This window comes from Pezoporus occidentalis, unplaced genomic scaffold, assembly GCF_034315485.1.
Source record: "Pezoporus occidentalis ecotype Australia unplaced genomic scaffold, CSIRO_AGI_Poc_V1 ctg207, whole genome shotgun sequence".
In the NCBI taxonomy this organism is placed as follows: Eukaryota; Metazoa; Chordata; class Aves; order Psittaciformes; family Psittacidae; genus Pezoporus; species Pezoporus occidentalis.
The window spans coordinates 189,113-212,888 of record NW_026913932.1 but is presented as its reverse complement, the minus strand read 5'-3'; the positions used below and the strand labels follow the sequence as shown (position 1 = coordinate 212,888).

The window sequence follows — 23,776 nt, the reverse complement described above, 5'->3', positions numbered from 1 at the left end:
GAAGTGCAGCGCTACAATGAGCACATTGCCACCACATGGCTGTTTCTGCGCCCTGCACCCTTAGTCTACTAAGCCAAACCATACTTTCTGCGTGGAGGTGCTAGTAGTGGCCAACATGTAGCTTAATTTCAAAATTCCCCTCAAAAGATTTAGGCAGGGCAGAAATGGGACATGCGTGCAGAGATCTTGGTTTGTAAGTGCTCAGCAGGAATATGGAAGTGCTTTCTGGTACTCGAGGGTTCTGGCTTAGGATGGGTCTGATTTACAGCACAGTAAGCCACAACGGAGATAGGGCTTTGGAGGAAAGATGCTTCTTTGCACTATGAGAATTCTTCTTCCATGTTCTGTTTTCTATACTTTGATTGAACAATAAATAATTTTCCTTAGATTGCTTAATATCATTGATAACTAGCAGTTGCATGGATGAAAGTGTGATGAAAGAGTGTATTTTTAGGAGTAAGAGTAATTTGTTAGTGAAGTTACCTAGATTAAAAGATCTTTGTCTGGGAAGTATGGGACATTTGTGTATCAAAGGTAAAAAAAGTCACTTTGAAATTGCTGTTGCATGCAATAGGAAAAAAACCACCACCACCAACCTCCCCCCCCCCCCCCCCAAAAAAAAAACAACCAACCAAAACCGAACAAAATAAATCAACAAAATCCCCCAACCTTGAAGGACAAAAAGCACACAGGCAAGTGAGTACTGCCACAAGTCAGACAGAGTTTGAGGAAGCTGGCCAACAGCAGCAGTTCCCAGTTCACTGGATTTTTGTTTGCAATTTGGTTTTAGACTGACTTGAACCAGACCCAATATTTTCTTTGCATTTCTGGTATATCTGAAGTTCCTCTGATCTTTTTCAGCTAGATCAGGGTTCTCATTAGTATTTGTGCTCACAGCAGGAAGCCATTTTCCTCAGCAACAGCTACTGGCCTCAAGGCAGATCCACTGTATGTTTCTGTCCCTGGGCTGGACACCCCACAACCATCATGGGCATATCCTGGAGCGGAGGCTGGAAAACCACCAGATTTCATCTCTTTGGTATTTATAAGCCCAGTTATTCTTTAGATGTGGACAGATTTTGTCCAGAACAAAAGAAGGTTGTCTTCTTTTCCCTTTCCCTTGCTGGCTTGTGCTTCCTACACATACCTCTGAGCTACGGGCTGACATCTGCCACACAGCTGGAAAGAAAGCACAAGGGGAAAAGCACGGCAGCTGTGCTGGATGCAGAGAAGGTCTTCTGACCTTCAGAGCCAGAAGGAGGTCAGGTCCCTTGGGCACCCAACCTCCTTCTGAAAATGGCAAGAAGTGAGGCAGTGAACAGGAGCTGGGTGCCAAAACACCACTATGGAACCAGCCATGCATCAAAAGCACTGTACAGGCTGAAACCTGGTGTTTTACATTTAATGTTTTCAGTACCACAAGCTACAGAGATAGGTGAGAGACATTTGAATTAGCTGGCTGTAAAGGAATCAACTTTTGAATTTCTCAAAGCAGCTTATGCTCTAACATAAAAAATCAACTGTCCTTTGGAGAGGTAAGTTTGGTCTTGAGATACGATGGCAGCACAGTTCTGGATGCTGCTGTTTCATTTGTCCTCATCTGTACTGCTGACAAATCTAAAAAAGAACTCTTTTGTGAACTTAAATCTACATACTTAAGTCTTACAAAACCGGCATGTGTGGGCCACTCCCCCGCTGGGGCAGGACTGGTGTCCCTAATGTGGATCCAATTTAATGGGTATTCAATGATGGAAATAACAGGAACCATCCGATGAGACACCTGAACTTAATAGACACGAATCTTTCTCTTTTGTTTCCTCAAAATAATCATTAAAGGTAGGTGCTTTGTAGCCCCAAAAGAAAGCCTTGCACGTATCTGCTCTTGCAGCTTCCCCGAAGCTCTTGGGTGCCTCCATTACATGCTTCCCAACGGAGACTTGCCCTAAGCGACTGCGGCTCCTAGCGCCGAGCGACCGGGATGGTTTTGGCAGAGGACCGGCAGCGCCGAGCCGGGCGGAACGCTGGTGCGCGGAACGCTCAGCTCAGCTCCCTTTCCCAGCCGGCGGCGCCGGGAGGACCACGCGTGGGGGCGGACCGCCGCGGTGGCCGCGCTGCGGGCACGATGTGGAGCCGTGTCCGTGGCTGGGGCGGTGCGGCCAGGGGTTCCTGCGGGCTCGCGGTGCGGCTCCTGGCCGGTCGGGAGGTGGTGGGGGTAGCGCGGCAGCAACGGAGCTCTTGCAGGTACCGTCGCCTCCCCACAACCCTTCCTCGGCGGCGTGGGGGTTTTTGCCGGGCCGGGGCCATGTCCATGTCCATGTCCGCGGCAGGGCCGCGCTCCGCCCCTTGCCGCTGCCTCTGGAGGGATGGATGTGCTCGGCTACCCGGGGAAAGCCGGTCCGGTTCGCCGCAGCTGGGGCCGGGGCCGCCGCGGCCTATGCCCCGAGGGCAGGTTGTCTCCGTTGGCCTCCGCGTTGAAGGCAGGCCTCGTGTTTTAGCGGCTTAGTGCCGTGACTTTGTGCCTGGACCGGGCGGGTGAGGTAAGGGGGGCCCGCACAGTGTTCTCGGCGCCGCCTTCAGCTGCGCTGTTCCCGGGTGCCGCGGGGGTTAAACCCGCTCGGGCAGGAAGCAGGGCAGGCCCAAGTACGGGTGTCCTGCTGGGGCAGTGTGCTACCGACATCGGTGGGCAGAAGTCATGGGAAGAAGGGAGTAGTTTGGATTGAGTTTCTACCCTGAAAGTAGCTTAGATGTTAGGAAACTCTTTACTGTTACGGTGGTTGGCAGAAGTTGTGGCTACCCCATCCCTGAAAGTGTTCAAGGGTGGGTTGGATGGAGCTTTGAGCAACCTGGTCTAGTGGAAGGTGTTCTTGCCCATGGCAGGGGGTTTGGAACTAAGTGATCTTTAAGGTCCCTTCCAACCCAAACCAGTCTGTGATTATTTGTGACCTGAGCATAATTTTACACAGTGTGTAGCAGCAGAGCGGTACTACCAGTTGGCAGAGGTACATCCCCAAAGCACTGGCCAAAAGTAGTATTTGGAAGTTTGATTTTATTTTTTAAAAAGATTTAAACTGCTTTTGTTATACTTTTTTTTAATTTCAAAGCTCCTCGATATTTTTGAACAAGCTGTGAATACTGTGATAACCTCATGTATGAAAAAGCTTGGTTTCTTTTGTAGTTGTGTTTGCTTTCTTAAGTGAGGCTTCTGAGCATAAGACACAGCCAATGGTAGGTGGAATACAGTAATAGAAGCTGCAGTGTACTACTGGCTTTAAATGTTTAAGGCTTACAGTCTTGCTATAACAAAGATCTCTGAATGTATAATTAGCTTTAAGGAGGATGAATCCTGAATTAATAAAAAACATGTGTTTGAAAAAGATCTGTGGAGAGTAGCTCACTGCGAAACAGCAGGACTCCTATCAACAGGAATGTGGTTCTGAAGCTGTTGGTTCTCAACATCAAAATTTAGGATTTAATGCTGACAATTTATGAAGTGCAGAGCGACTGAAGTAATAACATGGTGCCTGCTGAGAACAGCAGATTGTTATTTTTAACAGATTATAAGCATTTCTATTTTAGAATAAAATAATAATTATTATTTATTGTGTGAGGGGGAGAGGTATGTAAAAATTCCTTCAGATCTATTGAAGTCCTTTATTTTGAATCAAATAATTGTATTTTTTTTTTTAATTTAGTAACTTGATAGTGATCTTTAAACAACAAATGAAGTCGTTGCAAATTTAAAAAATTAAACATTTAATTTTAGAATGTTAAAGAAAACAGTTATTTGAATATTATGGTAGTTTTTTCCAGGGAATGCAGTTGTGTCTGTGTTGCAGCAGCATCCCAAGCAGCTCCCTGCTGTCCCTGGCTTCACATCCTCACCTGCACCATGTCAGTTTTAGCTTCTTTACAGTGATTTGGTAAACCAGGTAAAATAGCTGTTCCAGAGGGAAAAATAACTGAAACTGCTTTTTTGTTAGTTACTGGGTTATCTTGCAGCAGGATCGATTTCCCCATATGTCTGCACAAATGCCTGGCTCTTGTATTGCAGAGCATAGGGTAGAGGGATATGATCCATACTAATACCACAAGTATGAAATGATGTGACGCTAAATCTGTGTGACGCTAAATCTGTGTAAAGTCTTTTTCCAGGTGACTGACAGTGATCTCTTTGTTGTCTCATTTTAAGAGTTTCAGTCAGTGTTCTGTAGTGCTCATGAATCTAAATATCAGGTACCAGTAGATTCAAACTCTTAGTCTGCTACCTGATGCAGCAATACTTAAAAAGTTATAAATTCATAGATTAAACACAGTTTATTTGTGGAGGAAATAAAGTTTACTTGATTTTTTTGTGATGAAGAAACCATAAATGGTAAGAATTTTAAATAGTGCTCTAGCCCTTCTCAGAAGTTAAAAGATACATGTTTGACATGTACTTAACATACTCAGTTTGCACTCAGGCCTAAGCAGTTGTAACTGATGGGGGTTTTGTAGACTTAAAAAATTCAGCCTCAGGCCTTATTTGTAACCTCTGACTTTAATTTATTAAATTTTGTGTATCATCTAGCAAAATACAGAAACTCTTCAGCACAAGCAGCGTGTTTTCTACTGAGAAAGATAAATCTACCCCTTCCAAAGACAGCACTACTGAAGAGGCATCAAAGAGCAAGGAGGATGCAGCAGAAACACCAAAGAAGAAACTGTTAGACATTATTGGTAACATGAAGGTAGAAGTGAGCTACAGGAGAAAACTCCAACAGTTAAAAGCACAAGAGATGAAAAAGCAAGCCATAAATAAGCTGGAAAGCCCAGACACCGAAGGTGCTGTGCTTCAGAGAACTAGAGAAGGGATCCAGCGGTAAAGTATAACAGACTTCTCTCAGCCTGTTTTATCTTCTTCTTTTATTTTTTTCCCCATTTTTTTTTTTCATTATCTAAACCAAAATAAAGCATCAAATGCCATTTCCAAGCATGGCCAATAATCTTGTAAGGGAGCGTGATATACAGATGTAGATTGCATTAAATCATGGGAGAATCTGGACAAAAGATGATGTGCACTTCTACCAAAAGCAACCTTTTGCTTGTGTGAGGCTCTTGAAAGGTAGCAATAGCATCTGTGGTCTCCAGGCTTCACGTCCAAGGAGCTATGCAGTGGTGTAGGGCTGCTGTTTTCCCAGCTGTGAGCACAAGAGTTTGTTGGTGTCCTTTGGCAGTTGATGATTAGGACAATATAGGGCAAACCTGGATGACCCCCTGGCCACTCCCCTTTGGGATAATGTGCAAGTGTAACTTCTGAGTTTTTAAGACATGAAAGTACAGAAATGTCAATTTAAATATATTAAGGCTTTCAAATTTTTTTTTTGTCTTTCCTTATCTGTTGTGTCTCTTACAGAGGCAGGCCTTTAAATCCAGAACTGGTCGAGGCCGCTTCTGCAGTTGCATCTTCCCTACCACTCAATAAGAAGCAGACAGAATCAGAACTACTTGCACAACTAAAACGACATGAAGAAACCACAGATAAACAGAAAAAGGGGGGAATTGTTAACTTACGGTCTGTATATTGAATTTTATTCTTAATAATGTTTGACATTCTGATTTTGCACTATCATCTTGAAGGTGACTGGGTTCTGTCTTGGAAAGATGGTGCTAAAAGATACATTTGCAGAGGCTATCCTTGGAATTAATGATCATTGGTCTGGTTATACCAGACTTCCTAAATTTTGTCATCATTATTCTAAAATGGTTTTGCAGAAATGGAATTGTTTTCCTGCCCAGAATTATCCTTTCTTGGACAGGCTAGCAAAATAACATTTTTTTTTTTTTTTTTTATTCCAAGCTTCTGAAATTCTCATACAATGGATGGATTTGTAGATGTTTCAGACATTCTGTCTGGACTAGTGAATTTTCATGACAGCTCTGCAGAGCAGAACTAGAGCAGCTCTGTTTATAGCCCCACCCTTCCTTTCAAAACTTTCCAGTCAACCCAAGAAACTCATCTCTTGGCTTAACTCATTTCCAGTGTGGCTTTCAAACCGATTAGACGCATTTGTTTAGAAACAGAAACAGTTGGGCATACTGCTCTTCTGGATGATGGCTAAAGAGGGGATTTTCGTTTTATCTCTTTTTTTCCCAGCTGGGATTCAGATAACCACACAGAAAATAAATCATTAAATCCAGGTGAAATGCTGAACTAAAGAGAATACTGGATCTTTAGCAACATAGGAATGTGAAACCTTTATTTATGGTGATTTGCAGTCTGAACTGCAAGCTGCTTGTCTAGTTTTAATTTATTCTGTGAATTTGTCCAAAAGCAGGAGTTAAGTTTGACCATGTATTATTATTATTATTATTATTTATAGGTTGCTCTAGGGATGACTAAAAGATCTTTCTATATTTATCAAGGTACTGCACACGGAACAGCTAACAAGCTATTGATTGTGGCTGATGTTTGCCTTTTAAGTGAGTGAAAACAGAGTGTGACAGATGATTGCAGACAGCTTGTGTTAGACGATTGCAAAGAGACTGGAATATATGGTGCTCAGTGTATAACTTTGTTGAACAAAATGCATGTTCTTCAGAGTCTGTGAATGGAAAAGGAAGAAACTGTGCTTTTACCTTTTAGCCTGTGTTCATGATTCCCTAGTAAGTGCTAATGGTGGTAGTGGAGAGCAGAATGAAAGTGTCTCCAAACTTAGGAACTCTGTGCTATATGAGGAGGAAGTATGGGTTTAGGTAGTACATGCGAGCATTTCTAAAGGATGCATGCTGTGTGTGCACTGTTTTCATAATGTCCTTTAAGCCTGAATATAGAAGATCTCCTTGACAGAACCTTCTCTCTCCATCTGTTTTTGGAGCCAGAATTAGTAGTTTAAGAGGTAAGAGATCTGGCTGCTCTATGTAAAATTTACATGTTTGTACTTTTTTTGTTTGTGTGTGCAACATTGCAGAAAACTTAAGAGACCCTTCCTAATGTAGAAAGTATAAATAAGGGACTATTTTATACAAAGCATATGTTTGTTAAGTGTTAGTTACTAGTGAGGTTGTACTATCTCTGTCACTGAGGTTTTCAGAAGAACAGAGTACAAAAAAGTCTTAATAGCTGCGCTGGCTGTTGGTGGCCAACTTAAACATTACTAGAACCTACTTCATTACCTGATAAGTCGTTGGAAGACTGTACTGATACTGACTGAGCTGCTGTGTGCAGTGGCTAACCTCATATGCGTCTGCATCTGTTTGTTGAAGTATATTCTTCTCTAAAAGTGGTTCATCTGCCTACTGGCATCAAGGACTCACTGTCCTTGCCACCCTGAAGCATTTACCCAGCCGTTGTTGCTGTGAAAGAAGGAAGGTCCCTAAGGAAGTTATAATCTAAGCAAAAAGACTTTTTTCTCTTGAAAGAGTGTTTAAATTCTACAGAAATTTAAAAACTGAAGTCCCTGCAGCTGTATAGTGTCTCTATATAGTTGATTGGTGGTTTAAGATGTGCTGTTACAACATTTTATAACATGCTTGTGGATGAGTCACTATGGTTAGAAAAATGGTTAGAAAAATGCATTTTACTCAACCAAAACCAGCCTTTTTGTTTGGCTAGGAATGCCATGGGTGGCTTGCTGTGCTTTTAGTTGGCAAGTTCTACTCCGTGAGACAGCTTTGTGCGTGAGCTTTTTTACCCCTGGGAACGCAGATTCTTTTTTCTTTTCTCTCCTGTTTTTCCCCCACTGTATGATCAGAAGTTTCATTTTCTTCCTTAATAGTTAGGTAACAGTTTGAAATTCTTACCAGTAAATGAGTTTTCAAGAAACACCAGTGACTCCTGGTGACTGTCATGATTGAAAACTTGGTTAATAGTAACCTTTCTGAGATAAATGTGGTACTTTCAGCTTCCTGCTTAGTGTTTAAAAATGTTGGTTTTAAAAAGCACAGCAGCTCTCAGACTTTATGGGCATGACTTTATGCTCCAGAATACCTGTCTCACAAGGCACTAAAATGCTTTTAATGCATTAGAAAGCAATTTTATTCATATACGATTGTTTTGTGTTGAATTTTATTTGGCAAGAGAACACGGGTAATTTAACTTCATTTTTTTCCAGTAAAAGTTTTGCATTCAATATACTGACACACTTCAAAACCCAGTATGTATTCCTCCATTACTTAAAACTATTTATAAGTGAGACACCTTCGCAAGCAGTAGAGCTGTATAATGCTTAGCTGTGAAAGATTGTGATACTGCTATTTTGATTTATGATTCATGATAAATCATATATTGTTCAGATCTTTTAGTTTGTACTATTTTTTTCTTCACGGGATTGTGGCATGACCTCCAGAGGTCACTGTTGTATGCAGTTGTCTCATGCCTTGTTTTGAAGACAGCATGAGGACAGCGTGTTCGCTAGGAGGGGAAAATATTAACAATACAGGAATTTATTTTCCTAAGTGTGGGATGAAGTTTCACTCAGTGGAAATTACAACACCACTATACCAAAATAAAATCTGCAGCACTACAAGTTGAAATTTCAGCTCCTGTTTTGGGTGAAGAAAAAAAGTAATTCAGAGCTTAGGCTAAAGTATGTCCAAAGCTTATTGCGTCTCCATTTTTAGTATTGTAATTATTGGTTGGTAATCAGGAAGGAGAGAGAATGTGTGGTTGTTACAAAAGCTCTACCCCTTTGCATGTGTGGAGGGCAGAAGTATCTGTGAACTTAGAATTTTAATGTTACGGTGGAACATGAGGTAATATCATGTAATATCTAACAACTGAAGGTACACTGGGGTTGGAGTATGACTTTGTAATCTGATGTTTTCATTACAAAAGGCATTAAAAACGCCTTCATAGTTTTAGTTAATACGGGGCAGTTGAAATGATGGAGTAATGATTGTTGCTGCCAGACATGTTCATATACTCATAATGGGGTGACATTAGAGCTTTCCAGGGAGAAATATGATACCATTGACTGCATGTTCTGATAGCTTGGTAGCATAGCCTGACCAGAGCTACTCTGCAAAACCGCAAATAAATCAAGATCAGCTGTGAGGAGAGCTATGAGCAAGCCTGATCCCCCTGAAGCATGGGAACGCTCCAGCCTTTCAAGTCACAGCTGAGTCAAGCAGTTGGGCTGGGCTGCATGTGGCTGACCTTAGTAATTATCTCCCCTTGACCCTCAGAAGTGTGTCAAGCCTCTGGCCTGACACCAGCTCACTAATGCCAGTAGGCACTTAATAGAGTAATTTCTAGTGTGAGGTACTCAACAGATCTGTAATTGTTTTGTCTTCAAGATTAAAATGAAAATATTTTAAACTTGTTTTCAGATGCCTTTCTTTCAGAGTAGGTGCTTGAAGAGCTATGCTGTTCTTGTTCTGCCATTGGAAACCACATCTAAGAGCAAGGAGAAATCCTACTGTGTTGCTGTGGCAATTAGCTTTTACAGTTTTCCAGAAGTATTTCTTGTCAGTGAAATCTCTTTTGACTTAAACTGCCAAAACATAGTTTGGATTTCATTCAGATTTTCATAAAATGGATATTCAGTATTTTTGATTTGGCTTGTTTTTCCTTTTTTTGAGACCATATTTCTGTCCTCTATCTTGAGCACTGCAATTTTGCATGACCACATGTTTCTGGAAGCAGTTGGCAGAGAGGGTAAGCTGTGAGGAAGAATTACCAGCTTGGTCTTTACTAACCAACAGACGTACCGGTTAAGGTGATTAGGTGGTGGAGGCAGAAAGGTGGTGTGTTTTGCCCTTTGTTTTCAGAATGAGCTGCATAGAACACTGGCTGAGATCAGAGCATTTGCTCTTCATGTATGATTTTGAGTACAGAATTACAAAGGAAGATGTGGTCTGTTAATGCTGTAATATGATTACGCAATGCAACAGATTGCAGTGGATCAGGAAAGGTGACCTACTAAGTAGAGTGGCATGATTGACCCATGTCAGTTGATGTGTGAAGGCAAGCTTCCTTTTGGTCTGCAGCAGCACAGCTCTGTCCCTGGGCAGTGTTGGTTTGTGTAAAAAAAAAAAACTGGTGGATTTTTACCTCCCTATTTCAGCATATTCCTTGTATCCTCAATTACTTAAGCAAAACATATATCGTACACTCTGGAAATACTGGCAGATATATGAATTTTTTCTGTTAGTTGGAAACAAAATGATTTCAAAGAAAGCTTTCACTGTAGATCTAGTAGGCTAAAATAGTACTTTTCATTTAATGTGTATAGAATGTAACAACTGAGGTTGTTTAAAAAGTAAGACTTGAATGTTTAGTGACGTAAAAATGGGCGTATTTTGTGAGGAATGTAAAATTCTGTCTTATAGAGGCTTATGAAGCCAATTAATAGAGTTTCTGATAATACATGTGACAAACTTCCTTGCTTTGTTGATATGTTGAGTTTTTACATTCATGTTTTTAATTTCAGCGACGTTATTTCAGGAATGGCAGTTAAAAGGCAGTCCCCAGCTCAGAGAGGTGTGAGGATATCTAGTCGCATTTCCTTGGACTTTGATGAAGATGGTCAAAGAATGAAGCCGGGAAGATTTTCACCTCAGTCTTCTGACTCTGGAAGGTATTTTTGTGAGACATCTATTTCAGTGTATAATAGGTAGTGAATTGTGACTTCCTGTAAAGAACAAATTGGAATGTATGCATTGAGCCATGTAGATCATGCAAAAACCTCGAAGAAATGTCTTACAGCCACTCATTAGAAGAATTTAACCTGCTTGCTGAAATGTGTCTGGGTAACTTCCATGTTCTGGAACTACCAAACTGATAAGTTCTGTTAGGGAAGCATCCCTTGGGCCTCTTCAGTGCTATAAGGCCAGCAAGCAGTGTTTTCTTGTCTGATGCAAAGCTTGTAGAAAGTGCAAGAGGGGCTTCTTGTAATGGAAATTGAAGGGAAGAAGTGGAACAAGATTCTTGTCCAAGCCCTCTTTTAGATACTTTGGTCCTGAAGTTTTCGTTCAGTTATAAGCTATTGATTTCAGGAGCAAGGGAACTGATTTCATTATCAGCTGCTGAATATCTCTATAGATGTTTTTAATCTGGGATAATAGAGCTGATAAGTCACATGACAGTAATTTTGTTACTACACTATGATTCTTGACTGATTATGAGAAATACAAAGTGTTGGATTGAAAGTTTTTGAAAGTTTGAAAAGATAGAAATAAAATGGTCTAAAAGTATAAACATGAAAACCTGAGCTGTTAAATGCTTGTACAGTGTGTATTATTTTATATCTTTGCCACACTTTTTGACATACTGCAAAGTAAAGTCAATTTCGCTTATGTTTGAGAACATTTATTAAATTTATGATATCTGAGAAGTTGTCTTGTTCTCTTTGTGTGATGAAACTGTACTGGGTATATAACTTCAAGAACAGTACCTTAAAATAGTTTTATAATGAGCAAATTGTTTCCAGTCATGAGTTTCCTTCTGCATCCCTGAAAATCTAGTGGGTATACTTACCTGTTGATAATACGAAAAGAATGGGTTAGGAAGAATATCTAAGTTTAAATGGAGTCAGTAGATTTCAATGAAATGAGTGATGTTGCTTTATAATCATGGAATCATAGAATAGTTAGGGTTGGAAAGGACCTTAAGGTCCTCTAGTTCCAACCCCCCTGCCATGGGCAGGAACACCTCCCACTGAACCATGTCACCCAGGGCTCTGTCCAGCCTGGCCTTGAACCCTGCCAGGGGTGGAGCATTCACAACTCCCTTGGGCAACCCATTCCAGTGCCTCACCACCCTTACAGGAAAAAACTTCTTCCTTATATCCAATCTGAACTTCCCCTGTTACCCCTTGTCCTGTCACTACAGTCCCTAATGAAGAGTGCCTCGCCAGCATCCTTGTAGCCCCCCTTCAGATACTGGATAATATATAATTTGAATTAGTCACTTTTAAATAAATATTCTTCCAAGTCCTGCTTGTATCTTTGGCCAGTGATTTTGGGAGTTACACACAGATAGGAAAATATAATCCTAAATCAGCATTCTTTTATGTCCCTGTAATTAGATTGTTCTGTGCTGAAATAGATGTGGGGTAGTTACATCAGGATATAACAAACACAGGTTTGCAGAAATCTACGGTAAATCCAGAGATGTGAAATTTTAAGGTCAGGAAGGGCAAGTATTGCCAGAGTAACTGTGAATATGTAATAGGATGAAGTAGGAACTATTCAGTAGAAACCTGGAAGATTCTGTGATTAGAAGAATCATTTGTTCTAAAGTTCGGAGTGTTCTATAGTAAAGGCATTGGTTTTTCTTTGTTACTATGTATATAAAAAAAAAACCCTGATTACTTGTTGAACTCTTGGGTTTGTAAAAACATTTCTAGCATAGGCTTATGCTAAAAATAAATTTGATTAAAAATAGGTCATCAGAGTTTAGTATTTTTATATTCAGAAGAGAGAGCATCAGTGTGTTGCTGTTTAAAGTGTACCATACAGATATACTTTGAGAGTTTGCCATGTGGCAGAGAAGGTGGCTGTGTAATCTTCCAAAAAGGCTATTTATGCCATAATGTGGGAACTGTTTGATTTAGCTGTTGCCTGTTCTCTTCCTGAATTGTGCAATATTTTTTACAGGGAAAAAACCCAAATCACCAGATTCACTTTTTAGTTGCAACTTTGTAAAATTGCTTGAGTTCTGTGTTTGATACTGTTTAGATTTGTTCAGATTCCTCAGTACTTCAGTAAAAAAATGACTGCAGATACAGTGTTTTGATTTCTGCTCATTCTTTTACATAGAAATGTTTTGGGAAGCTCTGTTACAGATGAATAACAAAGTCATAAACACTTTCTCTGGTTAAAAGCCTGAGGATTTAGTGAAAGTCACTATCTCTTTTTTTTTTTTTTTTTTTTATTCTCTCCAGAGATCTGCTAGTTCATGAGAATATTTTGTGCTTTTGAATTTGTTATCTGGCAGTGTTGTGAAGTGTTGTGAAATACTAAATATCGTTTTTCTTTTTTGTTTATAGAAGTCTCAAAGTAGGAAAGAGGCTTAATATATTCACTAAGGCTTCTACAGAAACACAAAGCACACTGAAAACAGGTTAGTGGAAATTCAGTAATGAAAAACCCAGTGAAGCCAAGTTCTGAATTTTTAAAATATCAAGAGATTCACTGTTACAAAAAAGACTTACGACCTGTGAACTTCCTGCTTTCAGACTATAAAAAAAATGAATAATGTAACACTGAGTTTTGCTAAACAAAACTTCCATGCAGTGTAATAGATAAATGTTTTCTGTACTAACCAGGATATTCTGTTACTGCATCTTCAACTAGATCAGGTTGTTCAGAGCCCCATCCACCCTTAAATATTTCCAGGGATCTGCCACCTCTCTGGGCAACATGTTCTGGTGTTTTGCCACCCTCATTGTAAAAAAAATACATCCTTATATCTAGTCTCAATCTACCCTCCTTTAGTTTAAAACCATTACCCCTTGACCTGTCAAAACAGGCCCTACTAAGAAATTTGTCCTCATCTATCTTACAGATCCTTTTTAAGTATTGAAAGGCCTTAATGTCTCTCTAGAGCCTTTTTTTCTCCAGGCTGAACAACCCCAGCTCTCAGTCTTTTCCTTGTAGGACAGGTCCTCCAGCCCTATGGCCATTTTTGTGGCCCTCGTCTGGGTCTGCTTCAACAGGTCCATGTCTTTCGTGTGCTGAGGACTACAGAGTTAAATGCAGCACTCCAGGTGGGGTCTCACCAGAGCAGAGGGGCAAAATCACCTCCCTCAACCTGCTGGCCACACTTCTTTTTGTTGAGCCAGTTGGCTTTCTGGGCTGTGAATGCATATTGCCAGTTCACGTCCAGTTTTTCACCACCAGGACCCCCAGGTCCTTCTCTGCAGGGCTGCTAGCAATCCCTTTATCCCCCAGTCTGTATTGATACCAGGGGTTGCCCTGACCCAGGTGTGAGGGACCTTTCACTTGGCCTTGTTGAACCTCATGAGGTTCACATGGGCCCACTTCTTGAGCTTGTCCAGGTCCCTCTGGATGGCATCCCTTCCCTCAGCCATGTCAAATGCACCACTCAGCTTGGTGTCATCTGCAAAGTTACTGATGATGCACTCAATCCCACTGTCTGTGTCATTGGTGAAGATATTAAACAGTACTGGTTCCAGTACAGGGCCCCGAGGGACACCATTTGTTGCTGATCTCCATCCAGACAATATGCCATGGACCACTACTGATTCCTTGTGCACCAAATACATATGCCGAAACTCATGTAAGATTAAAAAACTAACAGCAAAACAGGTATGCCCCACCTTCATCTTCACTGAATACCGCAGCTCTGAAGGAGCATCCATAATGCCAAGTGAGGGGGATAGCTTTCACACATGTAGATTTAGCTTTACTATAGTTGGGGTTTTGGCTAAGAGGGTGTGGATATATCAAGTCATCTAAAGAATTCCTGCTCTCACTTTTCTTTCTGAACAATGAAAATGTGCATTATTAGCACTCGTCAATACACTTGTTTCCCTAAGCTATTCCAAGGCCATTTAGGGGAAAAAAACCTCCACCCAAACCTGTATTCCAGTCTAGTGACTTAGAACTATATATAAAGCCGGCAGCTGCAGAAGAAGTAGTACTCCTCTCTGATATCTTAGAAAATGATACATATTTATTTCCGTTTCAAGAGTAGGACTGTTGGCTTTTGCCAGATTCTAGCTGAGTAGTTTCCTCCTTTTTTCACACTTGAAACTGCGGGGAGAAGTTAATTCGGTTTCTTAATTACTTTACTAAAATGTCATATAGTGCTATTTGCATATTTTCAGGCAGCTGTGAGCTTTCTGAATGCAGCCACTTCTGTGGTGGACTATGAAAGCTGCATATTAGAATGGAATTCAGTTTGCTGTTTTTTAAGACTGTCCATTTCCTTAAAATTGTTTCATTTTACATAATAAGTGATGCAGTGTTTGTTTTTACCTATCTTGATAAATATGTTGTTCAAGTAACTGGCGTTTTAATTGAATCAAATCTGCTTGGAGAATTGAACCTTTCTTTTTTGCATAGCACAATGCAGACTCACTGGCACATGGTAGTCACCCTAGATAAAAAGTTGAGATATGCTTTTTTTTTAACACAAAACTGGAATGTGCACACATTGTGTAAGAGAGCCTAATGACAACATTTTTTTTTGGCATTAATCTCAAGAAATACCAGTGTGATACTTGATACCTTTATACATTTGTTTCTGTTTTGGCTCATAGTAGTGGGAATAATGAGTTAAGGTATTGTTTATACATAACAGAAAAGCAAGTTCTGTGTTACATGTTGAATATTTATTTTGAAAACCTGAATGTTCACTGGAAAGTCAATTGTCATCCTGACAAAAAATGATAACTGTTAACGTATCAGTAACTGTTAACGTAAAATGTCAGTATTTTTGGTTTCACAGAGGTGAAAATACAGTGTTTATCACCTTTACTGCAAGCTTGAAAAAATATTTTCTGCTTTCTTCTAATAAAAGATTTATTAGTACAGCATTATTAGAAGGTATTCTTTTAAGATGTGGGCAATAATTTCATTCTGATATGGTTTCTCATGTTGTCTCTTATCTGTATTTTATTCTTGCCTCCAGCCCTCAAATCAAAGTAGGCAGCTAGGGAATATATGTCTGGCAATTTTCCTGCTAAGAAAGAAATAATTTGCAGAAGTATTCTGATTTAGAAACGAGACCACTTTTCAGTATGTAAAAATATTGTTTGCCCGTTCATTTTGTTTTTTTTTCATAAAGGGGGGGGGGTGGGTGTTAACTCATTTGAGTTGTAAGCCACTAAGCCAAAGATGAAATTGTATCTTAGTTTCAAATACTTGCACTTACGAGTAGTAAAATAATAGCTCATTGGCATTGATCCACGTCAAATGGACTGTAATATTTGAATTCACATCAAGAACTCTGTTCTAAGGAGCTTAGTGTGAATTGATAACAGGGGGAGACAAGAAAACAAAGGGGAGCACGACTTAGGCCAGCTGATGAGACAGCAGCCCAAGGCACTGCCAGTGGTTCCTCCCTGTCCTCTGGTGACAGCTTGTTCCCTTCGCTTCAGTGATGCGGTTCAGTCTGGGCTCATGACCAGTTCTCCTGGGCGGAGGGACAGGAACTCCTGAAGAGTAACTCTGCTGCCATATGACTATACTTTGATTAAAAAAAAAATTATCAGGAGAGATGTATCCCTAAAGGGATTGTCTGACTCTGGGAGAAGAGGATAGGAATTCAGGATTTCTCAAGCCCAAGAGACAAAAACTGGGACACTCACAAGTGTTGGGGAAAGAATTGTCATCAGTAGATTGAGTTGTCTCCCTGAAGGAGAGTATAGTAATGAAATACCTGAAAACTCCTGTAGTAAGCAAGATTCCTTTAGCAGAGTGCAGCAGTCAAGTTCAGAGTTTGTCATATATAGAAGTTGTGAAACACAAAAAGGAAGATTATGGAAAACCTAAATTCCTGTTCTGTGTGAAAGGTCTAAAAAGAAGTTGTCACCTAGGAGTTCAGAGTACATTTTCATCAGGTAACTGAGACTTTAATATACTTTCGTATCAACAGAGAATTCTTATTTGAAAAAGGTGATTCTGGCATCTAAGGTAGAAAAATGTTCACAGCCGAAAGAACTAATCTCTGTGAAGGTTAATGTTAAAGGACTTAGTTTTAGCTAGTGAGAAGTCTTTAGCTTGTTGACAGATCTTTATAAAATTTCTTTTTTAGTATCTTCACCAACTATCTGGGATCTGGAGTTTGCGAAGGAGGTTGCAGCAGTAACTGCACAGCCTCCCCGGAACGGTTTTGAGGAGATGATTCAGTGGACGAAAGACGGACTACTGTGGGAGTACCCAGTTGACAATGAAGCTGGTATGTACACTGTTAACTTCTATTGTCCGTCTATAGTTATCTTTTTTTTTTTTTTGAAGAATTAGAGCATGTTATGACCTCTGACTGTTCAAACATAGCATTTCAGCTATGAGTCATGCATTTGAGAGTAAACAAATACAACTTTCCAACTGTCCTAAATCAGAGCTGCTTCAGATGAACTCATTCTGGCGCTCTGCAGGTGATGTCCTCCAGGTGGTTTGGCTGATCTGTGCACTGGCTGCTGCCAAAAAGGGGAGAAGTTCCCTCCCTCCATCAGTCCTGGTGCTTTCAAAACCAAAAGGCCATTCGAGTCTATTACATAATACCTTTTACTATGCAACTTCTTTGAAAAACCTGAATGGAGACTCTTAAAACTGCTGTCTGTATTTTATAATGCTGATTCTGTTCTTTGGTGTGGCTCTCAGACCAAGTGGCTAGCCGGATCCTAATCAGCTATCTGCCAGTTCCATGTCTGCGTTGGCTGAGTGTTAAACAGTTGCTTGCTCCCTTTGTTCTGTCTGTTTCATAAGTAGCCACAGTATTAATTCACTCTGGGCATCTATCTTAACCAGACATCTTTGTGCACAGTATTTATTTTTAGTACCAGTAAAAAAAAAAAAAAAGAAAACTCTGTGTGAAGTTAAGCCAGCAGAGAGAGAATGAATGCTAAGGGAGGGAAGAACAACTACACAGAGCAAGTGCACACTTAGGAAAAGGGACTTCATAACTTCAGGGAGGGCTTGGCTGTGTTGTTTTTTTGGCATTTTTTTAAAGACTTTAAAGACGTCACACAGAACTACTTTAGAATGATTCAGTCACTGAAAGCAAAACAGGTTAGTATCTGAAGCTGCGAGTCTTTGAAAATCTGTCCTGTACTGAGTTGCAAATTGCATAATGTGGTGCATTGTTTCTTAATGTTTCTTCTCATCCTATTTTGGCAGTTTCTTCATAGAATTTAATCACTGCTCCCAGAATTGATCAGTTCCATCATGTGGCAATCTGAGTATACTCTAGTCATGATTTGCAAGCTGAAAACCATTGTGGCTAATGGTTTTTCTGTTGTTGTAATGTGGCTGGAACCCTGCTGTCTGGGGCCGTAAGTTGACAAAGTATCTTTGGCGGCCAGTGGTTTTTCTCTTGCAGCAATGCGGCCGGAACCGTGCTGTCTGGGATGGGGTGCCGAATGGACAAAGAGTCTTTACATATATTTAAACAAGAGTCTTTATTGATCTGTCTACAAAGACTGGTCATGTGGAAAATTCCCGTGGAATGTTCTAAAATCTATCACCTCTCAGGCTGAAATACCAGGACAGTAAATTACAGCTTATCAGAATGCCAGCCATAGGCTGTTAATCAGATCAGGTGTGTCAAAAGCTTGAGAACCTCACTCCAATTATATCAATGTACTATAATTTTAGTGGCTCTGCAAAAGAAAGATGCCCCTTCCTGCTGTTAATTTCGCAGTTTGTACCAGTCATCTCCCTCAATAGGAAGACATGATCTCAGCTTGTTCTCTATCAACAAATGTGCGGATTTTCTTTTATGCCACAAACATATATAAGTCTTCTGTTGAAGAAGCATGTTGTCATGGTTTAAAACCAGTCAGGCAGCTCATTCACTCACTACCCCCCTTCTTGCCCTCCCCCTGCTCCCAGAGGGACAGAGAGGAGAACTGAATACAACTCCCATGGGTTGAGGTAAGAACAGTTTAGTAACTAAGGTATAACACAAATCACTACTGCTACCACCAATGATAATAATGATAAAGGAAATAACAAGGGAAGAGAATACAACACCTCAGCACCAGCCGACCAATAACTCGCCCCACCCCACCCGACCAAGCACCCACCAATACCTCATCCAACCCCACAGCCAACTAGCCCTTCCGGGTAACTCTCAGTTACATCCTGGGCATGACATGCTGTGGTATGGAATACCTCTTTGGTTAGTTTGGGTCAGGTGTCCTGTCTCTGCTTCCTCCCAGCTTCCCTCCTCCCTAGCAGAGCATGAGGCTCAGAAAGTCCTTGGCCAGACCAAACATTTGAGCAGTAACTAAAACCATCGGTGCTATCAGCACCATTCCCAGGCCTAAAGTCAAAAACACAGCACTGCACCAGCTACTAAGAAGGAGAAAAAATGACTGCTACTGCTGAACCCAGGACACATGTATACTCAGCTTCTAGCATTATGAAAGCCTTTAAAGTTCTAAATGAAAGAAGACTGCTTATAACTGTTTTACTTGGCTTCAGAGCATCTCTGGTCTTGTTGGAATGCTTTACTGAGGTACTGTGCTGTGCTTTGAGATATCAGGGCAAGGTCAAGATTTTTAGAACCTCTCTGGCCTTGGTGTGAGCATCTGAAGATGTGGCTAGACATACTGGCTTGCTGCAGTGGCCAGTGGCAGTCTTCCCCCACCACGCCACTGCCCTGTTGTTTGTTCCTGCCTGCATGACCTTTTCCTTACCTGATACAGTTAAATGCAGAAAACTGCCTTTTTTCGCTCCATCTCCCTGATCAATCTTTACCAAATCAGCAAACCATTGGTATAGCTTGCATAAAATTGTTCTCACTCCTCCTCCATTCTGCTTGCCTCTTCTGCTTCTATGACTTGCCATAGAATCGTAGAATGAATCATAGAATGATTAGGGCTGGCAAGTACTTTAAGATCATCTAGTTCCAGCTCCCCTGCCACGGGCAGGGACAACTCACACTAGACCGTGTTGCCCAAGACTCTGACCAACTTGGTCAGGGATGGAGCTTTTATCCTTATAGCATGTCAGCGACACTCCCTACAAGGATGGACACATGAATTTGAGATTCCGTCTTTAAGGCAAGGTTGATCATGTCTTGGAAGGGTTAGTGTTTTAGCTAGAGAAATTCCCCAGACTTTCTGTGTCGTAGTATGTGGGGGATTGGAAACAGGATATTGAGAATGGGTGACTTCTTGCTTTGAGGTTGACGAAGAAAACCTTTTACTTTAGACTCCTGCCATGCATGTTCTTTCAAATTAGGTTTCTGAGGATAGTGCAAGAGAAGTTGAGGAACAGATGGTTCTTCCCATGCAGTGGAAGTTATGGCTTGCTGGGGGTGGGGGGAATCGTGTGAGCATATCTCATCAGTTCCCACCAGAGGCTTCAGCCTCTGATGTTTTGAGCAGTTGTATATTTTTTTGTGATGCACACTTTACTTCTTTTTGTGGACTGAAATACGTGAAATATGTGGTCTAACTGAAATGTTTGGACTTAGCCCTTCATCCCCAAACCATATACCATGTGTTTGAATATATCGTGTGTTTGACAGATGGGAGATGAAAATATACAATGTAGTATTTCCTTCTGACCTACATATAAATGGTTTAATTTCTTTTGGGTTTGAGATAAAAATTGGTGAAATTATTAACGAGACATAATCTCTCCTGATACTCTGTATCCCGAAAAGAAGACCTTCTAGATGGCCAAATTTTACTGTCAGCATTATGTAGGTTGTTGCAGTAGTGAGTTCATTGGTTTACTTCTCTTGGATTTTTGTGACCAGCAAAAGTATGAAAATCTGGAAAATATGTTAGCTTGTGAAAGCAACCAGCAGCATCCAGGTATGGTGAGATTCCAGTGGGGAAAGTCAGTGTGGGTGGCATTATGAAAGGATCATTTCCCCATGTGTTCAGCACTGGTGAGGCTGCACCGTGAGTGCTGTCAAGATTCTGGACAAGTTCTGGACCCGTCATTACAAGACAGATATTGAGTTGCTGGAGGTCCAGAGAAGGGCAACAAAGCTGGTGAAGTAATGCAGACTTAATGAAGACAAGCTGAGAGACTTCTCCATCCCAGAGATGTGCATCATTTCTTCTGAAACTGTCGAAGCTCTAATGGAGGAGGAAACCTAGGACCTGCGTGGCTTAATTACCTCAGTTTTAATAGTCCTTATGTAATGTCGTCAAATAATATATCCTGGCTAGTTATAAAAAACATATACACGTATGTCTGCAGTGTAGATTTGCCAGTCTTGTAATCTGAAAATTGTATGTCTAATAACATACTTTTACTTTAAGCTGCAAATGTCATTTACAAATTTAGGGTCAAATAAAAATTTTCACATACCTCTAACTGAAGAAAAATCAATTGCAAATCCCAGTTTTCTTTGTTTTTTTTTTTGTCTCAGAATTGGGAACTGTGAAAGCAGCTGATTTACATAGGAATTTGTAGAACACAAATTGGGTCTTTGTCATGTCTTTGGCATCATAGTGTGAACAACAGCAAGGGAAATCCACAGGACAGAGAACAAAAATTTACAATAGTATCTGAGCTGTGTTTGTTTAGAGATCTACAATAATCTCTTGTTCCTGTGGATGCTTTTGAAGGCATCATCCTTTGCTCTGGTTGCAACTTAAAAGTAGCAGCTGGTGAGCTACATGACATTTTTACATCAGTGTACACTCACAGATTCAGAAAGTGTTAGGAAAACAACTTTCTGAGCCCCTTTTGATAACAATAGGATGTTAAAACCATGACTTGGAATGAATATGGTAGTGTGTTTGCTGTTCTGTATTAGATACTTCATGAGGTTGCCTCATTTGTTCAAGACTAGCTTGTATTCTTTAACCTTCTGCAGAATTTAGGCAATCAGTATTTCCATAAAGCACTTACGAAGAAGATGCCGCTGGTGTAAAAGGTGGTACCCATGATGACTCAGACTCTTCCCATATTGAACAAACTGGGTTTTAGCAAGAAAATTGATTTATTTTGTTAATTATTCCCCCTGCTTCTGCCCTGGCATCAGCTTTCAGCAAGGCTACTAGCCAGAGAGTTGAGGTAGATACTGTTATAAATGAGAGCACAAAATGGGAGTAATATGCTAGACAGGACTGTGATAATGCTGGCATGTTTTATGTGATTTCAGATTATTTGCTAACTGTAATTCTTTTTAACTTTGTTAAATTTGCTGTTATGATAACTTTGTCATTTTTTTGTCTCTTCTGTTAGGGATGGAAGATGATGCTGAATTTCATGAACATATCTTTCTGGAGAAACACCTCAAAGACTTTCCCAGTCAAGGACCTATTCGCCACTTCATGGAACTAGTCATCTGTGGGCTTTCAAAAAACCCATACCTCAGTGTTAAACAGAAGATTGAACATATTGAGTGGTTTCACAAGTATTTTGAAGAAAAGAAGGAATATCTTAAAGACATTTGAGACTTGGGAAAGTGTTTAACCTTGAACTAAAGAATCGTTACATCAAAATTGACAATTTCTTATAATGGAAATACAGAGTAATCATGTGACCTGAAAACTGTATTTTTAAAGAATAAACTGAAAGGTCGTACTTTCATGTGTGCATACCCACATATGTGTCGATATTTTTTGACTACAAATGAAGGAACTGGAAAGTATGGCTTTTGTAGAATGTGCATTTAAAGTTTAGTTTACCAAAATTGCTGTAATTTAAACACAAAACTCATCTTCTGACTGTACAAAATACTGGGTCTGACTCCACTTCCTACACCCTTCACACTTGGTGCGTATCTTAACAGGTTTGATCACTTTTCCCATTCTGGAAAACTTGCAATGCTTTCCTTTTTAACTCCTGATGTGGCTCTAATTTTGAAAAGCTGTTACTGAGATCGTAACAGTTTGTTTTGCTAATTCATGAAATACACTTATTTGGATGGCATTAATCCTTTCTATCCTCCTTTCACTAATTGTCTTTATTGGTTCATTTAAAAATTTTTGGTAATGAGTAAGTCATTTGAATTGAATATTTGTTAGGTTGTCTGCTTAATGAAAAGGCTATTACATCCAAAAGATGTGTACACAGCATAATACTGCTGAATTACATAAAACAATATGGGAAGTCTCTCCTACCATCCATACATCCATGACGAGCTTTCCATCAGTATTTGTTTAAAAATGGGTCTGGTTGTCAAATAATCCATAAAGTTCTGTTTCATTAGAACAAGCAGTTTCATGATTACTACAGTGTTTGGAGCTGAGGCTTTATCTCCTTCCTCTGCAGGGCTAGAAAGAGGACTTGATGGTGCTGGCAAGGAGAGTTGTCCCCTTCTGATTGGTGTCACATGATACCACTGCTGTTTTCTGTCTAATTCTCTGATGCTGGTGAAGTAACTTCATATTTTCTAGCTGATCCTTTATTCTAATTAAATGTGTGGCCCTTTGTGTCTATTAAGCAATTGCAGTATATTTTATCTTGGTCTGTAGCTAAATTTTCATCCAGAATTGCTCACTCAGTCATTGAGAATCCTGGATTACTTTCTTGCTTCTTACCTTTTCAGAGCATTTCCAGACTTGCATATTGTGTTCTTGTTCTCTTGCATTCACTCCAAACACTTTAGCAGCTCTTGGCCCTATAAATAAGCTCCTGTCTTTTTCTCGTATTTCCTTGCAACTCAAGCAGGAAGGAGGAAGTTACGGAATGAAGGTAAAACACTGGCTTCATAGGCAAACTGATTTTAAAAGCAGAATTGCAAGAAAGCAGATGAAAACCAAAGAGTTGGCCTCTTTTTGTGAGTTGAAATATTACTGCTGCGTTCTGCTCACCTGCAGGACGTGAGTTTGCTTGTCTGGCAAAGGGCAAGACTTGGGCAGTGAGAAGGAAAAGCAGCTTCTTGACTTCTTAGCTGTAAGAACGGCAAGGTTCAAGTCCTGCAGAAATTCTCAGAGACTTACTGGCTTTGGAAAGGAGAGTGAGAGTTACATCAAAATATCCCCATTTATTAATAGGATAATTTTTAATTTTTGGTTCAAGGCTCAGATGTGTCCGATTTCAAAAAATACTGTTCTTCCCGCATTGCTACCAAACTGTGCTGCACAGCTGGTGTTCTGTATTTCAAGACTTTTCTAAAACAAGGTACAGTGACTTTTCACCACAGGCTTTTAGAAATGGCTTCTCTGTGTATTTGCATTTAACATGTTCT

At 40.3% G+C, this 23,776-nt stretch overlaps 1 protein-coding gene across 1 annotated transcript; it reads left to right on the top strand.

Moving 5' to 3' along the window:
• Window positions 1-1,963: 1,963 nt before the first annotated feature.
• MRPS31 (mitochondrial ribosomal protein S31) lies at window positions 1,964-23,028 on the top strand. The gene is made up of 7 exons (XM_062618914.1): window positions 1,964-2,241; window positions 4,568-4,858; window positions 5,393-5,551; window positions 10,410-10,556; window positions 12,969-13,042; window positions 16,703-16,846; window positions 21,826-23,028. The coding sequence occupies exons 1-7, from the start codon at window positions 1,979-1,981 to the stop codon at window positions 22,035-22,037; spliced, it is 1,290 nt and encodes a 429-aa protein (XP_062474898.1). The 5' UTR covers window positions 1,964-1,978; the 3' UTR covers window positions 22,038-23,028.
• Window positions 23,029-23,776: the final 748 nt, after the last annotated feature.

What these genes read in the sequence shown, in the direction of transcription:
- MRPS31 (XM_062618914.1), top strand. Translation starts at nt 1,979, where the DNA reads ATGGTTTTGGCAGAGGACCGGCAGCGCCGAGCCGGGCGGAACGCTGGT. An exon ending in ACAAAGCACACTGAAAACAG is followed by an intron (nt 13,043 to 16,702) that starts GTTAGTGGAAAT and finishes TTTCTTTTTTAG; the next exon opens with TATCTTCACCAACTATCTGG. An exon ending in CCCAGTTGACAATGAAGCTG is followed by an intron (nt 16,847 to 21,825) that starts GTATGTACACTG and finishes CTCTTCTGTTAG; the next exon opens with GGATGGAAGATGATGCTGAA.